Raw genomic sequence first — 21,900 nt, 5'->3', positions numbered from 1 at the left:
GCTTCCTTCCTTCCTTCCTACACAAATACTATTCCACTACGAGTGGGTAAAATATTATTTACTTCAACCTCAATACAAACATTTCAAATGTTTGACACACAAACTGGCCTTTATGGCAGCAATTAACAACAAATATCTGCCAAATTTTTAACCGCTGTCGTATCAACCCACTAAAATGTATTTGTTAACGTTTGGTTTTCCTATGCATAATGTAGTTTATGACTTGTTCTCGAATAATTTAAACATTACGCGAACGTCAACGTGTTCCAAAAATGTCAGTTTACGTCTGTCTTTGACGTCATTATGGGGCGCTGTGGGTTGACAGGTAGTTTCTTCTCCAGCCAATCATAGTTTCACAAACGCCTCCCTTCCTTCTTTGACAGTTCCAGTAGCCAATCGGAGTGCGCGCCTTCATTCGTTACAGATCCAAGCCAATCAAATCACGTCTGGGCGGTGCTCAGGCCAGGAACTTTCCCCAGCACAGTTTACAATCTGCCCAGTTCGATCGGCAACGGGAGCGGGAAGAAGAAAGCTGAGAGCCCGAAGGCAGTAGCCCCCCACCACCGCCGGCCCAGGTTACCATCTTGCACCGGGAGAGACAACAGAGAGCCGCCGCCGGCAGAAGCCATTACCAACAGTAGTAACCATGAGCAGCGAGGGCGAGGTACAGCAACAACAGCCGCAGCAGCCTGCTGTCGACGTGGAGAGTCCATCCAGCCCGGTAGTCGCAGCTTCCGCGGGGGATAAGAAGGTCATCGGTAAGATTACGTACGGAAATGAGCTCATTTAGCCACGGTGTCTGGGTAGCCTCCAAATCGCAGGTGGATTTCTAACAGCACCTAAAAACTTGAATAAATTACATTCATGGTAGAAATTGCGAATCAGTGCCGGTGATAGAAGTGTGCTAGCATGTGAGTAGAAGTTTGAAATGGCAATAGGAGCTAAATCATTGCACGATTTAAACAATCCTTGTCACATTTTAGTTTGATTCAAATTCTTTTTTTTTTTCCGGAGGGGGGAGAGTTTAATTTTTCGAAAATGCGCTAACCAGGTAGTCCTTGGTACAGGTGGCCTTCTAACGGCCGTCCACTCGTGCCACGTTCCTGGCCGGCCGTTACAAATCGACCGCTCCTTTTCTTACTGTCATTTTGAATAGGCTCCACGTTGCAATAATTTATCCGCCGTAACAATAAGCCGTACTGTAACCAGCCGTGACCGTCGCCACCGCAGATGAGCTAATGCTAACTGATTTGGCGTCCCTTTGTTCGCAGTAAAGCCTCCGGTTCCCGTGCCGGTTGTTTTCCCCCATAAACCGGTTTCGGCGCTAATCTAAAATCAAAGCACGACAGGATTGACGGGCGTCCAGTTCACTACAATACGTGACACAATCTAGAATTAAGATCGAATTCCACTGCCACTTGCGGCCTTCGTCAGAGAAATCCACTCTCTGCTGACTAGCAAGCTAGCGTTAGCTTAGCTCGGCTATTTTCACGGTTGAAGGGGACGCCCAAAATGTCGGCCGAAGCCTTATTCCACTTGTTGCCTTTTCTGTTCGCCGGCGACTCGTATCAGGCGAATCGGTTGTTTTGGCTGTGTTCGTATAGTTTGCCGTCACGTAAGATGCGTTGGTTGGAGGTTTTTGGCCCCGTTTCAACCACATGGTTGTGAGGCATTAGGCTAGCTAGCTATGCTAACATGTCACCGCGCGACATCACCACGTGCAATGCGCGTTGTGGCTTAAAGTGGGCCACTACATTGTAAAGGTATATAATCTTCACAATTTAAGTTAGATAGGGACACTTTACACGCACAAACCGTAAGATACATATTTATTACAAGTACAATTTGCAGTAGTTCTCAAATGTTGTCAAACTGGGACCCGCATTGTCCCGCTGAAGCCAAGTCATGACCCACTTTACATGTTCCAAGTGCGTATCAGAGAACCGTATTTAGAACATGATGGACTTGATTTTATGAACAAAAAATAATTACATTATTGTACAATTAACTGCGACAATTTCATTAAGCCAATCCACATTTCAATTATATTTTGGTCATTTATTGACGTATGCCTGTGTAAATCGCCCAAGTTAAGGCAGGTCCAACTTGACGTGCGAGATAAATATTTCACGTCCTCGGTTTACTACATAGTTCAAGTCTAACAACGTAACCAGAATTGACTCGAGCGCACATTGTGTTCTGCATTTTGCAACTAACCTATGCTAAATACAGCAGTAACGTCATATGGTAAATATTAGTGTAAAATATTTGGTGGCTACAAATATAGTAACAGTAAGTGCTAATTCTGTTTTGTGCCACATTACCATATTTTAAGCTTTTCCACACTTTGAATGTGCGGGCTGTCGTAGTTCATAGTATGGGGGGGCCATTTTTTTAAAAAATGATATATTTTAAATAAAATGCTTTTTATTGTTTTAAATGTTGTCATTAACAGAATATATTTACAAAGTATTTGTAGTCACTCAGGATGCTTTTGTGTGCCATTCATAGCCTTAAACATTCTGTCAATTTTATTTTACAACCTGTCTCTGCCCCACCCATAATGGACCCTCGACCCACTTATGCATGCAAACCACCCAGTGGAGAATCACTAACGTAGAAGTCCGTGATACTGCTAGTTTTACTCGCATTAACAATTTAATAGTCTTAAGTAACTTCTAATTGTAATATGATGTAAAAGGCCATAGGAGGGCCATGCTGGTCCGGATTGTCTCTAGTGCAGCTTGTCGAGTGCAGCTGGCACAGGGGCACCCCTGAAGTCTAAAAAGAGTGTGGCAGTTGGCAGTTAAATATAACTTCTTGGCAAGCATGGTGAAGTTATTTGATGCTATTGCTGTCTCCCCTCAGTTAAGGCCTTGGGTGGGTGTGATTAACATGTAAAAATGTGGGTTGCAAAACTGTTTGGTTCCTATGTAACAATTTTCATTATGACCAAGCCACTACTACTGGACAGCTGCATCACTTCTCACTATCTACCCCATGACCATTTTTTGCATTGTATGATGTTTTGCTTCAACCATTTGGTGTAACGTGTCATTGTTTATGCTCATACAAGAGAAATCTACAAGCATTTTTGCCAGTATTAAAGTTAAAGCTGGTTGTTGATGAGATATTTCTGCAAGTTAAGGCCAGTTTCATTTCATTTCCTCTCACTAAGTGGTGGCAGCCAAAAAGCAAAAATAATGATCATAACAACAGAAATGGGCATAATAGTGACTTGGGAACAATTTAAGATACAAATAGCCTTTTAGAACAGGAAGTAGTGAAAGTTTATAACGGTGCAATGTTGTCTCACTTGGCAGCCACAAAAGTCCTGGGTACAGTGAAATGGTTCAACGTCAGGAACGGATATGGTTTCATCAATAGGTAAGTGGACCCCGGCCTCGCCCTCCTCCCCACCTGTTCCTCTTAAGAGAACCTTTACGTGTGTTTGAAGGGACATGCGCAATCCTATTATAGCTTTGATTTGCTTGCAGTTTGTCTGCTGCTCACCGTGGTGTTCGTGCACCACATAATTAATCCTCACACTTTAGCAGCAATCTGTTCACTGGCTGACCGACTGGTTCGGTCTGCATTGTGTCACTAACAAGATGTGATCTTCTTTGCCCAGGAACGACACTAAAGAGGACGTTTTTGTACACCAGGTAAGTTTAAGGAACTTATTTTTTTGATTATAAATACATTTGAACATATCACTGGCACAGTATAAGGGCAATTTGACCCCAGGTCGTTCTAATTTAAAAAAAGTTTTCAATTGAGAATTTATTTAATAAAAAAAAAAAAAAAGTCCGGGCTCAAATTATCACCAACAAATATCTGACACTGACAATATTTACAACAATATTGCCTTGTGAGCTTGAAAACAAAGTCATGTTTATATTTATATATATTTGCTTGTACGAGCACTATAAAATACAACAAAACAATAAGGGTTTGCATGTTGTTAAATATAACATTTATTTGTTAACATTTTCCTTGTCTTGCAAGTGATTCATTAATGTTGACTTAACTACAGTGAAATATAAAACAAACAAGCCTGAATAACAAGTGGAAATGCATAACCAGTACATGTCTTACTGCTTTGAATGGGAACACGCTTACTTTGCGTGAAGTTCTTATCAGTCCTTAGTTAAGGTCCTATGCTGTCCTTATCAAATAGTGGGGCGGGCGTACAGCTGGTGGATGTGATTCACAAAGATTGTGATGTTTAACTAAGATCCCAAATAGCAAATGCCAAATTGTACAAACACTCCAACAGATTGCATGCATGGTTGGTAACAGGTGTCAACATGCTGTGTTTGAAACAGGGCTTTGGACGGGTCTAATTGTTTTCATCTAAAAAAAATTAAGAGCATCACAAGCACAAAATGCAATTTGAAGTCATGTATTGGTGGAAGAGACACTTTAACACCTTAACGAGTTACATAAAATAACTTATTTATTCTGATAATTTGGGGGTAGCACCCACAAGCCATCTTTTGTTGAATCCGACTTGTCCTGAGTGCATGTCCATCCTGTATGTTATGGCATGGAAAAATCTGGGACCGTACACCTCCAGCAACAATTGCCACAGTGCAATGTAATGACTCAGATTTGTTTGCATTTTTGTAATCTGATTTCTGATTTACCAATTTATGTTTACACCACACTTGTTTGGAAGAATATTTGTGACGTGAATGCTTAAATTACTGCAAGGTGATGTTAGCAACTAATTGAAGTAGTTGATCTCTTTTATAGTCATTCTTTTATTTGCTTTAATTTTAGTGTAGAAATACGTACATTGGGAGATGACCTTGAAAAAAAAAATCACATTGATAATATCCATCCATCCATTTTCTGAACCGCTTAGTCCCCACGGGGGTCACGGGCGTGCTGGAGCCTATCCCAGCTGTCATCGGGCAGTAGGCGGGGGACACCCTGAACCGGTTGCCAGCCAATCGCAGGGCACACAGAGACAAACAACCATTCGCACTCGCACTCACACCTAGGGACAATTTGGAGTGATCAATCGGCCTACCAAGCATGTTTTTGGGATGTGGGAGGAAACCGGAGTGCCCGGAGAAAACCCACACGGGGAGAACATGCAAACTCCGCACAGGGAGGGCCGGAGGTGGAATCGAACCCGCACCCTCCTAACTGTGAGGCGGACGTGCTACCCAGTGCGCCACCGAGCCGCCCATTGATAATATTGCCATTATATTATTTTTCCAAATATTTCAGTCCTACTCATTTGTCAAGGTAATCCTTAGATATACATCTCTTCATTTTACTCTTAATTTGAAATTTCAGACAGCCATCAAAAAGAACAACCCGAGAAAATACCTTCGCAGTGTTGGTGATGGAGAAACTGTGGAATTTGATGTAGTCGAGGGAGAGAAGGTGAGTGTGTCATTACGATCATCTGATTTGCGCCAAAACTTGTGCCTGTTTCTTAACGTGTGAGTCTATGGGCAACAGGGGGCAGAGGCGGCGAACGTCACCGGCCCAGGGGGCACCGCGGTCCAGGGAAGCAAGTACGCCGCTGACAGGAACCGCTTCAGACGCTACCCCCGAAGGAGGGGTCCACCCCGCGGCGGAGAATATCCAGAGAACTACCAGAGTGACGGAGAGGGCGAGCCGGGAGCCGGAGGCCGTGAAGGCAAAGGCAGCCGGGAAGGTGGAGAGAGCGCCCCTGAGGGAGACTCGCAGCAACAGCCGCGTAGACCCGCCTATCCTGGCAGACGGCGCTACCCTCCATACTTTGTACGTAGACGCTTTGGTCCAGCCCCCGTACACCGCCGCACCACGTGAAGAGAAGATGACTGAGGTCTTCTGTCACATAGCTACGATCCTGTAGCAGGCGCTCAGTTTCTCATGACCCAGTCCGAACTTGTTCTTAGTAAAAACACTCTTGTGGTTGTGAACCAAAATAAATACTGGTGAATCGGGGTTTGACCTAAATAAACACTCCCATATCACAGCTTCAGCCTTAAACCTTCAAGCTGGACATCAAGCGTCGATCACACCTCACATCTTGACAAGTGTCACCTTGCATTCGATCAATCTCGGTTCATTTGTTTTCAGGCCGGTGAGGGCGATGAGAACCAGGGGGGTCCAGACCAGGGAAACAAACCCGCCAGGCAGAACTACTACAGAGGCTTCCGGTCAAGGTAAACAGTTTGCAGCTGATAGTGGCCAAGCAGCATGTGATGTCGCAGTAGTAAACTCAACAGGCGCGTGCAACACAATCTTTGTTTCTGCGGAACCCGTGAGACTCACTTAAGAGTCACGGGACAGCTGTGAACCCCAACATATTTGCTATTTGCAAGTTACAAATTTCCCTATTCACATTTAATAGAAAAGTAGTAATTGGTGTTGGTGAAGTATCCTAAAGTGATACATCTTGACGGAGAGATAAAAGGCCCAAATCTCATTCATAGCAGGGGTCCACCCCGTCCCAGACCGGTGCGCGATGGTGAGGAGGACAAGGAGAATCAGGGCGGAGAAGCGGGTCCCAACCAGCAGCCCCGCCAGCGGCGCTACCGGCGCAATGTCAACTACCGCCGCCGACCACGCCCACCAACCGGCGGAAAACCCGGCCAGGACACCAAGGAGGCCAAGGCGGAAGGCGATGCCTCCGTAGAGAAAACGGCCGCTCCCGAGGCCCAGCAGGGTGGGGCTGAGTAGGGAGCAACCTGCCCACCGGCACCTACCATCTTTTACCATCGTCCGGGTGAGCGTTTTGACTTTGCAAGTCATTGATGGCATGATGCCGATGAGCAGAGTACTAAATTGCAACTTTCCCCTCTCTCCCCGCAGTTTTTTTGTCAACAAGAAACATCCAACAAGATCAGAGCAATAAAGATTTGACTTGATGACCGTCACAAGCTTGCACCATGCGTTTGAACAGATTACCACTGATTGCCTGCAGGTTCTATGCAGACTCGTTTTTTTCCTCTTTACGTGACAGCTACAACACATTTTGGGGAAACGGCACGTTTTTCTAAATCTGTCCTAAGTTTTTACACCAAATGGTTTTTTCAAGAAAAAAAATACGAATGAGTGAAATTTGATATTTGGTCAGTTTGACATTTTTAAATAACTTTTTATCTATTCAAACATTTTAAAGTGCAAGCTCAAATAAAAGTTCAAAAACCAGGGACAAAGGAGTGATTGTTTTATTTATTGGATGCAGGCAACCAAAAGCTAGGTAAAAGGTTTCACAAATGTATGCAAGGCTCATAACTAAAGGCTGCTCGAATTCATTTGTAAGTGATCAATATGACACTATTTCATGTGCATCACATGACATTACACAGTATTCAGCTATATCCAACAGGGCAAACGTATGTGCTCAAGGCCTACATTTGATTTGTAATTTGGAGATGAGGCACCCTGAAAGTTTATTCTAATTAATTTCTCCCTATTGTATTATATACCAGTGACTGTATATAATCTATTTTAAAATTAAAAAAGAAAATTGTACTGATCCCATTTCTAAATTTAATGTAACTACAATAACTACATACTGTATATACATTTTTATTTCACTCTAAATTTGACTAGGTAATTTCAGCAGGGACATTTCAGTAAAATTAATGCAACAAATAACCAATTCTGATCAAATTGAGACATCGTTAAAAAATTAAGAGAATAAAATTTGGCAAATCACATTCAACCTATATATTGAATGCACTAAAAAGGCAAGCCATTTAATGCTCAAGCTTTTTTTTTTCTTAGAAAATCCTAACTTAAAATTTGATGGGTACTTGATTGAAAAAAGCTGCGACAGGGTCATTTTTAAGCAGTGTTATATCACCCTTTGTTTTAGCTCATTCAATAAACGTTTGGGAACTGAAGACAACTGCTAAAGCTTTATAAAGAATTGATTTCCATTCTTGCTTGAAGTACAGCTTCATATGTTCAACAGTCCGTCGTCTCCGCTGTCATTTTTTTACACTTGGTCAGTCATAGGTTGAACATGAATCATTATATTCTGCCTTAATGATTAACATGTCCCAATTTCGCTGGCATTGGTTTTGTATCAGAACTGATGATTTAATGTGAATCCTCTGGAGAGCTGAGCTCTATGGTGCCAGAGACATATAGTGGCCACCCCTGAGCTAGATCTTGCAACGATAATAGCGCACATAATCTTCAAAATATCGGATTCAAGTTCCTCTGGAGGTGAAGCGAGGATGTACATTCCTGGAAATGCACAAATATTCGCAACCTTTCTCACATCAGCAAATGACTCGTCTTTTAAATAAAGGCTTAATTGCTGTCACAATAGGTAAATAATGGCCATGGAAATACGAATTGTGAGTCCTGGTTAACCTACGTACAGTATATCTGGGAAGCCTCGTTTAATGTACAGTGTAGTGTTGGCTCGTGAGTGAACGATTCGTCCAAAAGAACGATTTCCTTTTCAGTTCATATGATTTCAACCAGTAGGTGTCGGTAATGCGCATTGAAGCTGGTGCCACCTCGCTGTAAAACAAAACGAAGAAGAAAATGACGTAACTTCCCGTTCACGAACGAGTCGTGAATTGCATTTCCCGTTCACGAACTGAACGGATCTGTGAGTGAACGAGTCAGTGAGTGAGTGATTTGCATTACCTGTTCATCGCGAGAACGGATCAGCGAGGGAACGAATCCTGATTTACCCGTTCGCGAACGAGTTAATGGCTGAACTGCCTTCCTGTGCATCAACGGATCAGTTAGTGAACGTGTTGCGTCTCCTGGCGTGAACTATGTAAGCCAGAATGTAAGGAAAGAAAGAACCACTCACTGAAACACCACTTCTTTTATGCACGTTTTCTCCAAGCTAACGGCTAACTCTATTGTATGAAAGGATGCGCCGTTATGCAACAACGGGGAGATTATGCTTCTCTTTGGGTAATCTTGATTTTATAACATTTATAGTAGTTTTTAAATAATGTGTATGCATTTTTACGCCTAAATATTGTTATCCAATATATCTACTGAAATTTCAGATTAGATTGCTGGTTTGAAATTTACTTTTAATATTATTACTTTTAAATAAACATTTATGTTAAAACTTGTCTGGTGTTTTAGTCTTTGTTTTCATATTCGCCAATTAAAACATAAAAATTAGACATTTGGTTAACTGCTTTATATGACAATATGTGTTTTACGTTGTTACATGTTGGTGAACCCCCAAAATAACAAATGTCGGCATAACGGATTTATTTTTCAACCTTTTATTCAAACACAAACATTCGGTATAATAACACCATCAACTACAATACAACAAATACAAAATTAAAACATCAATGTCGGCATAACGTGTGTCAGCTGGCATAGCAGCAACGCTGTCTGTTACGCACTCGTGAATCTTTGCGAACAAACCTGAAAATGGCGGTGTACCTAATAGAGTGTCCGATTGACGTCACAGATCAAACAGCCAATCAGAAAGTGGGGGTGAGGGCGGGTGTGGCACTTTTCACTTTCATTTAAGCTTTGACCATGATTTTTCCCTAATGAATTGGCCTGTTATTAGGAACACCTGAAAATGGCGGTGTACCTAATGGAGTGTCCGAGTGACGTCACAGATCAAACAGCCAATCAGAAAGTGGGGGTGAGGGCGGGTGTGGCATTTTTCACTTTCCGTGAAGCTTTGAACATGATTTTTCCCTAATGAAGTGGCCTGTTATTAGGTACACCTGAAAATGGCGGTTACCTAATAAAGTGTCCAAATGTCACAGATCAAACAGCCAATCAGAAAGTGGGGGTGAGGGCGGGTGTGACACTTTTCACTTTCAGTTAAGGTTTGACCATGATTTTTCCCTAAAGAAGTGGCCTGTGATTAGGTACGCCTGAAAATGGCGGTGTACCTAATGGAGTGTCCTAGTGACGTCACAGTTTCCAGTTTGCGTACCGTGCCAAGCGGTCCTCTGAGGATGCCATCTGCTCTGCCCTCACCCACCTGGAGAGAAAGGACTCATATGTGAGGTTGCTGTTTGTGGACTTCAGCTCTGCCTTCAACACCATTGTGCCGCAGCGACTCATCTGCAAACTCGACGAGCTGGGAAGAGGTACAGGAGCCTGCGCTCCCGCACCACCAGACTCGCCAACAGCTTCTTTCTCCAGGCTGTTAGGGCCCTGAACTCGCTACCCCCTTCTGCGTAGCGTGCGGCACTGTTGCGCTATTTTCGGGAATGTCTGCTGTACACGCACTTGATCCTTTTTTTTCTGCTCCTCCTATTTATTTATTTATTTATTTATTTATTTATTGTTGTGTTATTTATTCATTATTTATTCAGCACGCTTTTGTTATACTTGTTTACTTGTTTGTCTGTTGTGAGCCATGTCTTGTCACCGTGGGATAGGGGGGAACGAAATTTCGGTTTCTTTGTGTGTCTTTGGCATGTGGAGAAATTGACAATAAAGCTGACTTTGACTTTGACTTTGAGATCAAACAGCCAATCAGGAGGTAAATCTACATTCTGGCTTACATAGTTCACACCAGGAGACGCAACACGCTCACTCACGAATCAGTATTCGTTGATGCACGGGAAGGCAGTTCAGCCATTAACTCGTTCGCGAACGGGTAAATCAGGATTCGTTCCCTCGCTGATCCATTCTCGCGATGAACTGGTAATGCAAATCACTCACTCACTGACTCGTTCACTCACAGATCCGTTCAGTTCGTGAACGGGAAATGCAATTCACGACTCGTTCGTGAACGGGAAGTTACGTCATTTTCTTCTTCGTTTTGTTTTACAGAGAGGTGGCACCAGCTTCAATGCGCATTACCGACACCTACTGGTTGAAATCATATGAACTGAAAAAAGAACGAATCACTTTAAGAAGTGATTCGTTCGCTCTCGTTCACTGAAACAATTTGTTCAACGATTCGTTTGAACGGATCTTTTGCGTGAACTGATTCTAAAGACTCAGTTCACTTAAAAGAACTGGAATGCAAATCACTAGTACAGTGGTGCCTTGTTGAGGTATGAGCAGTGAATTGTCTGATTAATTTTAGTTTTTGCTTTGAATTGTGAGCCTAAATGAGAAAATCACTTTTTGGTGGCGGTGAACTAATCTGAATTAGGATATGCAGCAGTTTGGCAAACGAACAGAGAGAGGGCCTTTCAAGCTGTTTAATACACTTGAAGTTTACTCTCAAATTACAATTTGTGTATTTAAAATTAAAAAAAGACAAAGCATTCACACATAAGGACACCTCCGTTAGCTTAATGCTAATGGAAAATGCAATCACCATGCCTTTTATGAATATATATTTTTTTTAACTACTTACAAAAATTGGCACGTATAGGACATCACACAAAACAACAAAAACTGGAATGATTAATGGTGATTGTTTTAAATTACAGTCATTGTCACAGAATAAATTTGTAGTATCTCTAGGCACAGCCTTATTCCAAAACGAAATAAAAATAACCCACACACCCTGTAATGACATGGTTTTGGTCAAAATGAGAATGAGTTATCTTTTTTTATTTGCCATAAATTTTCAGTCTTGTTTTGCTTAAATACAGATTGTTTAGTGTGGAAATTTGATTAAAAAAATGAATCCATTTTGGAATTAGATTTCAATAAAATGTAGACAAAGTGAAGTGCTGTACATCTTCATGAATATAATCGGCTTAGGCTGTACCTCCCATTTTCCCTCAAATGTCAATTCTTCAGCCTTACCAAGGCACACTTAGTACGTAGCTGAGGTTGGTGTTGCCTCACATCTCTATTCTCTCCTCAAACATTGGTCTCTTTGCGGAGGCGCTTCATTCGCTGCATGTTGTTCTCCATGGCCGTGGGATCAGTGATCTCCGTGGCGCAGCTGGCTGGAAACCAGCCTCTCTCGCCGTCACGCATCCGCTCCCCGTAGTACCAGCCTAGTAGGAGCACACAGCCTTTTAGAAAAGGGGATGCACTGTAGAGTAAAACAACAACAAATGGGATTCCCTTACCCTCCTCCTTCCTCTGAACTATGACAAGCTCGGCTTGCTTCAGGCCCAGCTCGTCAGGCTCCTTGGGCATGTAGGCTTTGGTGGCCTCGCACTGGGGCAGACCTAAAACGCAATCCCAACATGCATTCACTGCTGTTATGTTCGGCCGAGCATATTCCAAATGACTTTGGGTCAAAGGATTAGCACAATTAATATTGGCAATCAGTCCTTTTGTCTTGAAGTAATGTTCTCATCTCAATTTACTGTAAAAGATATAACTGAATTTATCTCCGCAAACATGAGTCTGTAAAGCAGTTAAATTTAATATACTGGGATTAAAACTTGGATCCCAAATGTGCACGATTAAAACAATGTTAAACCAGCACACATTGATCTGAAATGCAAATGATGTTTTCTGCACACCATTCTAGAATAAATAGACCTACCAAGTCAGAACATATGAAAGCTACAGTGGTGGTGCTTAAAAAAAATAGTATGAATTTGTCCGTCTTACCATCTTTGCAGGAGAAATGCTCTGTCTGCTTGTGTTCGGTTAGAGCGACTATCCAACGGGCCCGGTCAACTCTTGGTAACAATGCAAACAAAAAAGCAATTTAAAGAAAAACACTTAATGCAAAGGTGAAAACTGAACCAGAGCAGGAAAAAAAAGCCTATTTTGACTAGCAAGTAAGGAGTAGAAAGTACAGATCTTCAGTTTTCAAATGGAGGGAGTTAAAGTAAAAAAACTTTGTCAGAAAATTAAATACACAAGAAAGCATAGATACGGCGAAAGGGAAAAAAAATAGTTGTGGTTTTTCTATTGTATTCCCACTAGGGGGAGCCAGAGCCAAAGCATTCCAATCAACCTTCATGAATTGGACACTTGGCCACATCATGCGTTATTTATAAAATTCACCAGTTACACCAGTGAGTCCAAATCATTAGGAACCGCTTTCAACTGATCCAGTACAGTTGTACACCACTGCAAACTACAAGCACAATATTGAACTTAGCATAGCATCAAGCTAAACTCAATATCGTTGTTAGGGTTTTCCAGGTTATCTTTATCGTAGGATTATGTTGGAATGTAACCTGTAATAATTACCCTCGCCTGTCCTGTCTTAACAAAAGTAGTAGAACAAAGTGCTAAGATCTTTTGAACTGATTGACTAGCTGCAGAGGAAGCAATCAAAGTTGTTTTGTTCACACAACATCGTGAAGGACCCCCTGCTGTGCTTTGATCAGCCAGGGGCTTCGGCCATTTGTCAACTCTCAACCCCCACTCTGTTTCTCTTAATAAATATCCTCTTGCAGGAAGGAGAGTTCAGACTTCATTCGATCATCGCTGTTCAGACAGCGACGAATGGACTCTCCACCTGCAGGTGTCCAAAAGGACTTACTTGTCTCCCGTGTGGTTCTTGCAAAATAAGTTGGAGTGAGCAAATCTCTAACAATCGTCATTGTGAAAGCAGCATATTTGATATCATTACAATGTTGATATCACCATTAAATATAATCAGATCCAAGTAAAAGGTGCTGCTTTAATTCAGCCAGTTTGACATTTTGTCTGCTGTAAGAAGTCTCTGGACTCCAAAATTTTGGGATGGCCTGCATGCAACAACACCGTGGAGGAACATACCTGGACTCGGCCACGAGTGTGGTGCGCTCTGGTCGCCCCTCACTGTTCTTGCTCATAAGCAGGTTGAAGGACAGATACTGGCTGTTCTTGGAGGGTGGCGACGCCTGACCGTCTGATTCCTCGCTGACCTCTACCTCTAAATTATCCAGAGTGGCGTAGTCCATCACCAGAAAGCTCTCCTCGCTGAAGGATCAAACCAACACAAGCACACAGGCAAACACAGTTCACCATAGTTCTTAATATTACATTACACATTCCTTCGCTGCCCTCCTAAAGCATTAGCAAGTACCATAAAAAACATCTCTCCTGTCTGGGAAGACATTGTTTGGTTTCTTCGCGAGTCAAAACACAAAGCTGAAATTGCTATCAGGTTGACTGGCTGAATGCAAAGCTGAAGAATGTCAAGTATGCGGGGACCACGTCCATGTTCCTCAACCTCTTCTGTTCCCTGACAGTCAGGAGCTCAATTGGCTTACAGTCCTCTGGAAATGACCAAAAAAGTCTCAATCATCCTGTCCTTCGCACTTTAATATCAATTTTAAAAATATAAATTTACATTTGTACACACAAGACTCTTGTTAGTAGTACTAGGATTGAGCATTTAGATTGATTCAAATTGCACTCTTGAATGGCACTGGACCCAAGATGAGTCCAATTTAGATGGGGATAGCTGATTTAGATCATGCACGGTTACCCCCAAAATTAAAGTCACATCAATTACATTAAATTAGTAGATTTGACAACAAGCACCCCCTTGGCAATGCACCGGTGACACCTCTTGTATCGTTTGCGTTGCAATGGAGTTAACATGCTGACTTACCTCTTCTTCTTGGTGACAATGAGTACGTCATTGAAGAGAAACAAGTAGTTGCTCCTGTTGCTGAACGCTCTCCAGATGCTGAGCTCTTCAGCACAGACAGCCAGCTCGCCACGTTTCTTCAGCCAGCGTGATGACGACACCAGTGGAAATGGCTGCGGGGAATGTCCAGTAGGAGGTCACACTTGTTTTGTGGCCTAAAATGAGCTTTTATACACTCACAACGTAACCATCATCGATATTGTAGCCACAATTGATTTCCCCTTGAATTACATTTTCAAACAAACAAAATTGTGTTAAATATGAATTTAACATTGCTGTAAGTGGGGAAATAAAAAGTCAGAGCCAAAGTTTCTATTGTATGAAAACGACTTATCTACACATGCTGACGCTAAATCTTGCCCAGATGTGCTGCAAGTTTTTTCTCTTCAAGGAAAAGGTCGATGAGGAGAGAAAAACCTCTGAAACCACACCCAAGATTTTCATGAGCCTAAGGCCTGAGTCTGACTTTCAGTATATAGACAGAGAGCCAAGATGAACGGACGCTCCGAGAAAAAAACCCCAAGACAAATCTAACCTTGATTTTACCGAATTCCATCTGTTTCTGAATGGTGTACATCTGTTCCGTCCTCTCCATTCGCCGCGCACCGTCATTGCAGCTGTTGACCAGCTGTTGAATGTTGCAATGAGAAGGCAAATTTTCAGGACACCAGGCCGCAGAGATACCGAGTCGACGCACACGGCGAGCCTAGCTACCTTGCTGATGGCGTGCAGTGCCCAGACTGCAGCAAAGTACTCGGCAGACTTGTCAGGGGTCTTCTGGCAAATTGTCTGAGACCCAGAACAAAAACAATGTGATGATGATAATCTTTTCTTATAAGAATTTTTTTGTCAAAGGTCAGACTAACATCCATCAGAAGTGGCAGTCTGGTAACCCGTTGCATGGGGAGGATGAGAAACGAGATCATCGGGAGGCCCCCGCACTCGCTGCTCTCTTCAATTTGCTTCAGTAGGTCCTTAAAGGCACCATTGCTACTCCTAAAAGATGGTTAAAAAAAAAAAAAAAAGACACTTTTAAGTCAACATTATCACCAAACCAAAAAAGACTTTGCTGGCTCACTTACAGGAGCTTCTGCAGCGTTCTCTGCTGGAAGGTCTCGTTGGAACAGTAGACAATGTACGGATCAAAATGATGGGCGGCATGGTTCTGAACAATGTCGCTAATGTCCCGGATCACTGGGGTGTCAGAGTGACGTCGCTCAAGATCCTCAAAAAAGCTGCAAAAATATATGGTAATAATCTCATTCAATAAAATGTAAAGAACTAAACAGTTTGTTCATCATTCATTATTTGTAATTAATGGTGTTGGCGTCTTGTGATGTGCGCACCTTGTCCACACGAGGCAGTGCAATACAGCCATATAGATATACACAAAGTAAATTGTCTCAACTGCTCAGTAAGATGCAGTCATGCTATTCTAAATAAATAAATAAATAAATAAATAAATACATTCAATACAATGAATAAATAAACAAATTAAGAGCCACAGTCAAAGCCCATTTGTCAAAAAACTTGCTAGTCGATTTCATTGATATTTGAAAATTGGCGAAAATCGTCTTTGTTATATCTTCCAAACACACCCCACCGCCCCTCAAAACAGGAATTGGCAAAACAAACAAAACCAAAACAGCCAACTTTAGCCAAGAATAAAGATCAAACGACACCACGCAGGCCAGGAAAAAAGGACACAGAAAAATGTTAATCATTATTTGCTCTTGTAGTGCACCTTCTCTCCTATTCAAAAACTACTTAAGGCTTTCAAGCCCCCACCCCCACCCCCTCCCCCCAACTCACTGCATTGAAGCATTTGTTCACACACTTTGTAATGTGTAATGCAGCACATTATCATTTTAAAGCCCAAAAATACCACGCAGAGCAGTAAGGCGGCAAAACCTGTTTGCCAAGCGTGTTTTAACATGTTGATGGGGCCTACAAGATACTTAAGCCATGCATAAGGGGTGGGGGGCTGAAAATTTGAGTCATTTCTAAAACTGCACTGCACATAGCAACAAATGTATGAATGAATAACACACATAAGGTGTAAGGGCATGAGTATGTATTGTTCCCACCGTTTGCTGACTTGGTGGATAACCGAGATGTTGGAAAAGAGGTGATGGTGCTCTGTGGCTGTCATGGTCTTCCTCAGAGCGTCACTCTCCTTAAAATGTCGCACCAGGATGCCCAGGCTGTGCAGGTACGAGTGTTCCGACGTGATTATTTCAAAGATTGCCTGTCAAATAGATTTAATCAAGAAGTATCACCAACAACAGTTTCAACTGAAGCAGTCAACACTGAAGGCAAATCGCATTAGTGCGATTGAAACACTGATTTCTTTGGGGTACCGATGCTGCTGAAGATAAGAATGCAACGTTCTGCCTGGCGGCAGAAGAAAAGGGCGTTGCTGTGGAAACTTGGCTCAAGTTGACGAGATACAATAAAGACCCACGAGGTTACTTGAGGCATAAAAGTGGGAAGCGGCCACGTAACAAACAGCCTGGCTGGGTGCGGCTTTGCTCAGGGAGTAGAGTGCAAACAGGGTGGACACAAAATGAAAGCAATAACAAAACAGGTACAATAAACTCTCCGCTTTCGATTACTTCACACGCGTCAGAATTTTCAAATGGACATTGTATTTATGAGGTTGCGCTCTCTTGGTGTGAGCAGTCCTGATCAGCTTTTCATTATGGTTACCTAGTGCTAGGCGGGGAATGACAAAAAATGCTCAGTTGGCTTTGAGTTTGGGTGCAACATCACTAAGGCCTGCTGTACACTGAGCCAACGCTGACTGAACTGAAGCTCATTCTCATAATTCTGGGGGGATTCAAAGTTCATCAACCAACGTAGCGTAGTGTTCGTAGTGGTAACTAACCAGCTTAATTTGGGTTTGGAAAATATGGTTACATTGGTCTATAATCAATTAAAACAGAGTAGCATGTTTCTGCGCACATATCAACAACTGGGATACTTACCTCCTGTCTTTTTCTCTCTTGAGGTGAGATCATGTTCAGTATGCCAGTTTCCTTCACCTTCAAGGAGGAGGAATACAAATTATTTAAATGCAGTTGTCAGGTGTCTCAAATAAAATCAAAAGACAAGAGAGTGTCTGTCCAACTCAGTCCCCTCCCCCCTTCCGAATCACTATTTCCACGTTAGCATGGCTGTGGGCCGAGGCCTACCTGTGGCAGTTGGCTCCAAGTGAGCTGCGCAGGCCTGTAGCTCTTCACCACGATGCTCTGATCCTCCACCGGAGCTTCTACCACCACAAAGTCGTCCAGCAGCTCATCCTGGTTGGTGGAGTGCAAGCCCCGCTCTCGGATCTCCTGGTAGAGGCACGGCGTTGCTGGGGGGCAAACCCACATGTTAATCATTTTGGGGTTCTGAGGTCTGGAAAAGTTTGCAGGTCAACAATTTGGCTGTATAATTTCACGACCAAATGTGGAGAAAAATCACTGCAGGTCAACTCTGCATGTAAAACACAAGGTTTGTTACTTAAGAACACTGAATGAATGATCGGGCCAGCTTTTTCTTCGCGTCAACATACGGCGACGAGTGGCTGAGCCGCTGAGGCTGCAGGACGTTACAATTCAATAATCAGCATCCAACAATGCCACATTCAGAATGCAGAGTGCGTTCCGAGTTCAGGCCATTCTTTTCCAAGAGAGCTGAAATCTGCCAAGACATCTACAATTTAATCCCGGTGGCTCAGCAAGTCTTCATGTAACACGTTTCTATTGTCCACTGTATGTGAAAACATTTTTTTGAGTGTTTTAGCCACTTTTAGCGATTTAGAGTGTGACTCATTCATACCGTCTTTAAATGATCCGCGCTGGTTACGGTTCCTCTTCCTCCCTAGTGTTCTCTGCCAGGACAACAACAGAACAGATTATCACAAAAGAATACACGCTACATACATTTTTTTCAGTTCGCTTTATCCTGATAGCTCACTCAATATTATGTTCCACAATTTATTTCGCCCTTGAAGCTAAATGTGGACTTCCTCAAAAGAGAACATAATGTGGGAGATTCAAAACAGTTGAACAGACAAGGCATCATCTCCATGACTCACAAAGAGCATGACTGAAGCTAAAGCTGAGTTTCCACTAAACACTGCTGGAAAGTTCAAGCGTTTCCATTTTGTTATCAACATAACAAATTGCTAACAACAAAACATTTGTCATCTCCCTATTGTTGCGGTGCAGTTTGTCAATTGTTCGAGAGAGCATCAACACTTAAAGTGAAAGTCCAGTCAAAAAGAATATGAAATAATATCTTATATGTAAGCCCAGTCGGCCTCAATTTACATTTATCCAGAAGAAATGAACAAGCGCAAGCTCTACCTTCCTCCCGGGGCTGCGACCTGCACCCGGACTGGGTGCTCTGCCTTCTTTCACAGGTTTTAGTGTGTTTCCAGCTCCTTTTGCCCTTGCCATGGCCTCAATGTCCAAACTGGTCACTGCCGCTCTGTAGGACTTGTTTCTGCGGTTCCTCCTCAAAGCGAAGCCGTCGCCATCGCTATCGTAGTCTTCCCAGCCCACATTGGGCCCCTGAGTCGAGTGTCGGATACGGGATCCGTGATTGGAATTCTCTAGTCCCACAGGGAACGTCACCACGGTAGTGTGGTGACGGTTTTTGGGCCGGCTGGCCACGGCTAGATTCTTGGGAATGATCTGCTGGGTGCCAAGCTTCAGCGCTGCTGCACTTTGGGTGCTCAAAATCAGTTGCTGGGGCACCACCAGCCTGTTGAGGTCTTCCTCATGGGTTATGGGTGCCTCGGGCCGGACAGTGGGGGAGCTTTGTGACTGGTAGCATTCATCACCGGGTTCAGATATATGGAGTTCTGTGGAAAAGTGGCTTTCCAGAATTAGAGGGACCCGGTCACCCGCACAGCCATCTGACTGGGTGTGAGACATGGCGTCTTGCCTCGGTCACCTTGGCCCAGTCCGCTCACCTCTTCAGCACCTACAACATTAGAAGGTTCTGTAAAAGAGTTGAGAAAATAAGAGTATGTTTACAAACCATCACAAACAGACTTACGTGAGAATCAGAAACAATTTTTGAAGGTGGTGAATGTTGCATTCTCATCAGGTTTAGTAGAAGCTTGCAAATGTTCACTAAACAGTCGGCAGACATTCGTGTGTATTTTTCTTGTTGCGACAATAAAAAAAAGAACAACTAAGGAAGCAACATTCACTGCCTTCAAAAACACTCACAATTGTTCACCGCTGAATGAATTTTGAATAAAGGTATGGAAAATATTAGTTGCCATAACCATCAAGTTAATCAATTATTTCAAAAGTCAAGCAGCATTATTTCTTTAACAGTGGATATGATGCGGTAAACTATCGAAATAAAGCAGCTGCAAAAGTGTGCGCAACTCTTATAACTGCTATGTGCGACAGTGCACACCCGATAGCATTAAATTGTCTCTGATAAATCCAAATAAAGTATACCTGTTGTACTACTTTTCCTGAAACTTATTTTTGCGGTATCATAGTATTACAGTACAAACACTATTCTCTTTTAGAACATAGAGGTCAGAAAAGCCTCGAAAATACAAACATAAAAAAGATTTGTCCAAGCCATTATATAAAGTGAGACTCCAAAAATGAATCGTTTGACGGGCCATTACGCATGTATTTCGTTTCAATTGAAGTCTAATAAAGTTAACTACTGGAAATACTACATTTTAGATAGTTTAATGTCAAAAGAAATTTAAAAAAAGTCCAGGATAATTAAAAAATACTAAAAGGGCTATTTAGGAGTGAGTATTATTATTATTATTATTATTTTGGGTGATATTTACTGTACTACTTATTTGCAGCGCTGAAAAGTTAAAGGCACGCTCTCCGAGTAACGTCGACATACAACGCTTACTTATTACATATCCATGCAAAACTATTCAAACATTTGAATCAGTTCATTCCATATGCAAAACATACAAGTGTTTACATATTTAATACTCCGGCACGGTGATTTGAACGAGTTTCCTTCCACACAGTTATAGTAGAGACGCATTTGAGTGGGAGGAAAAAATGTCTGCCTCACATTCCCTTAGTTGTCTATGGCCAGATGACATGCAACAAAACATGCGAGGCTGCAAGATGACACTCGCATCTTACCTGAGCGAGGTGAACTTGCAAAAGTCCCGACGATCAAAAAAAGTTAAGAGAGAGAGAAACCTCAACTGCGTCCGCTGCTGAGTTGACCCATTCGTGTCACATATCTGTGCTTAAACTGCCACTTCCTGCTTTAGGGATAGTCGTGACGTCATCGGCACAGGTGAGCGTCCGCCAATGACAAAGTGCAGAAGGGCTGCTCAATATTTACCAACTTTTTTTCACCCTTTAAAAAGAATATTTATACTTCTTTTGGAAGGCAATTTTAATATTTCCTAAATGTAGTTTATAAATGTATATGTCGAGATTAAATAATTTTGCAAGTATTATGCAGTCTTTTAATCTGTTTACGCTTTTATTCTTCCCCAGGTTTCTTGGTTAGAGATTTCGTAACTTCCAACAGGCCGTGAGCGCATTCTAGTGGCCATTAGTTTACCCTCTAGGACAATAAGAACGCACTCTAACCATCATCGTTGCAAATTTATTTCTACCTAAAGGTGACCTCACAACCCCCCCCCCCCCCCCACACACACACACACACACACTCTCTCTCTGTTTAGGCTGTGAAAACATCCCTTTCTTTTTGTTTAGGTAGTGTAGCAAGCACGCAACCTACACCACATCACTGAGAGGTTACCCATTTCTTTTCGACCTTTTAAATTCTGCTCAATGAAATTAATCACCCACCTCTTGCCCTTTCAGTCAACAAAAGCACAGTGCGACCCATTTTTTTTTTTTTTTTTTTTTGCAATTGCGATTTATTTCCTTTGATTTTAACATTCTGAAAACATAATCATGCTTTCTGGTATTAGACAGCATTCCATCCAATCAAGGCTGAGATCCAATATGCAAACACTGACAGTATCATGATCAGAGAAGGTGACTATGTACAGGGTTTATATGCATAGAAAAATCAAATGGCGAATACATCATTTTAAATTTCAACATCATATGGCAGCTGATGAGTCCGTAATTATTTCCAAATGATGATGACATAAGGTGTGCACTGCAAGCTTCATTAAATGATTACTCTCTCTACTGTAAACATTTATACGATATAGCTTTTCCAAGAGCGTTTAAAAATTAATTTACTGTATGTACATAACATACTATATTTATACACCTGCACATTAATGACGACTACAAGCTCTTATATTTATTTCATTCACTCTATACTAAATATTCAACAGTTTGATTATTACCTTAAAGATATTTTCTTGCTGCAGAAAAAAACATTACATTTCAGAAAATGATGGTAATAATAATCCTCATTTGGCGAGTGATAAATATACTTGTGCAGTACTCAATGTGTTGACAAACTGCATGTTGTAAAAA

The 21,900-nt window shown here is 42.2% G+C and overlaps 2 protein-coding genes across 3 annotated transcripts; one reads left to right on the top strand and one right to left on the bottom strand.

The window, feature by feature from the left end:
• Nucleotides 1-484: 484 nt before the first annotated feature.
• ybx1 (Y box binding protein 1) lies at nucleotides 485-7,166 on the top strand. 2 transcript variants are annotated; one of them, XM_049753549.2, is made up of 8 exons: nucleotides 485-758; nucleotides 3,324-3,387; nucleotides 3,632-3,665; nucleotides 5,311-5,400; nucleotides 5,479-5,763; nucleotides 6,085-6,170; nucleotides 6,444-6,733; nucleotides 6,820-7,166. In XM_049753549.2, exons 1-7 carry the CDS (start codon nucleotides 647-649, stop codon nucleotides 6,685-6,687), a joined length of 915 nt encoding a protein of 304 aa, XP_049609506.1. In that variant the 5' UTR covers nucleotides 485-646; the 3' UTR covers nucleotides 6,688-6,733; nucleotides 6,820-7,166. The 2 variants fall into 2 exon arrangements, with proteins under 2 accessions (XP_049609506.1, XP_049609505.1); XM_049753548.2 differs by having other exon boundaries at nucleotides 6,441-6,733.
• A 3,946-nt stretch (nucleotides 7,167-11,112) lies between these two features.
• On the bottom strand, nucleotides 11,113-20,735 carry arhgef16 (Rho guanine nucleotide exchange factor (GEF) 16). Its single transcript, XM_049753510.1, has 15 exons — nucleotides 20,569-20,735; nucleotides 18,787-19,426; nucleotides 18,257-18,308; nucleotides 17,626-17,789; nucleotides 17,419-17,475; nucleotides 16,519-16,679; nucleotides 15,514-15,666; nucleotides 15,298-15,427; nucleotides 15,146-15,220; nucleotides 14,967-15,059; nucleotides 14,393-14,544; nucleotides 13,573-13,755; nucleotides 12,448-12,518; nucleotides 11,955-12,056; nucleotides 11,113-11,879 (listed from the first exon to the last, which is right to left on the bottom strand). The coding sequence occupies exons 2-15, from the start codon at nucleotides 19,357-19,359 to the stop codon at nucleotides 11,740-11,742; spliced, it is 2,106 nt and encodes a 701-aa protein (XP_049609467.1). The 5' UTR covers nucleotides 19,360-19,426; nucleotides 20,569-20,735; the 3' UTR covers nucleotides 11,113-11,739.
• Between the last annotated feature and the right edge of the window lie 1,165 nt (nucleotides 20,736-21,900).

This window comes from Syngnathus scovelli, chromosome 2, assembly GCF_024217435.2.
Source record: "Syngnathus scovelli strain Florida chromosome 2, RoL_Ssco_1.2, whole genome shotgun sequence".
Classification (NCBI taxonomy): domain Eukaryota; kingdom Metazoa; phylum Chordata; class Actinopteri; order Syngnathiformes; family Syngnathidae; genus Syngnathus; species Syngnathus scovelli.
Note: the sequence above shows the minus strand (reverse complement) of the source record. Positions and strands in the feature narration are given on the sequence as shown.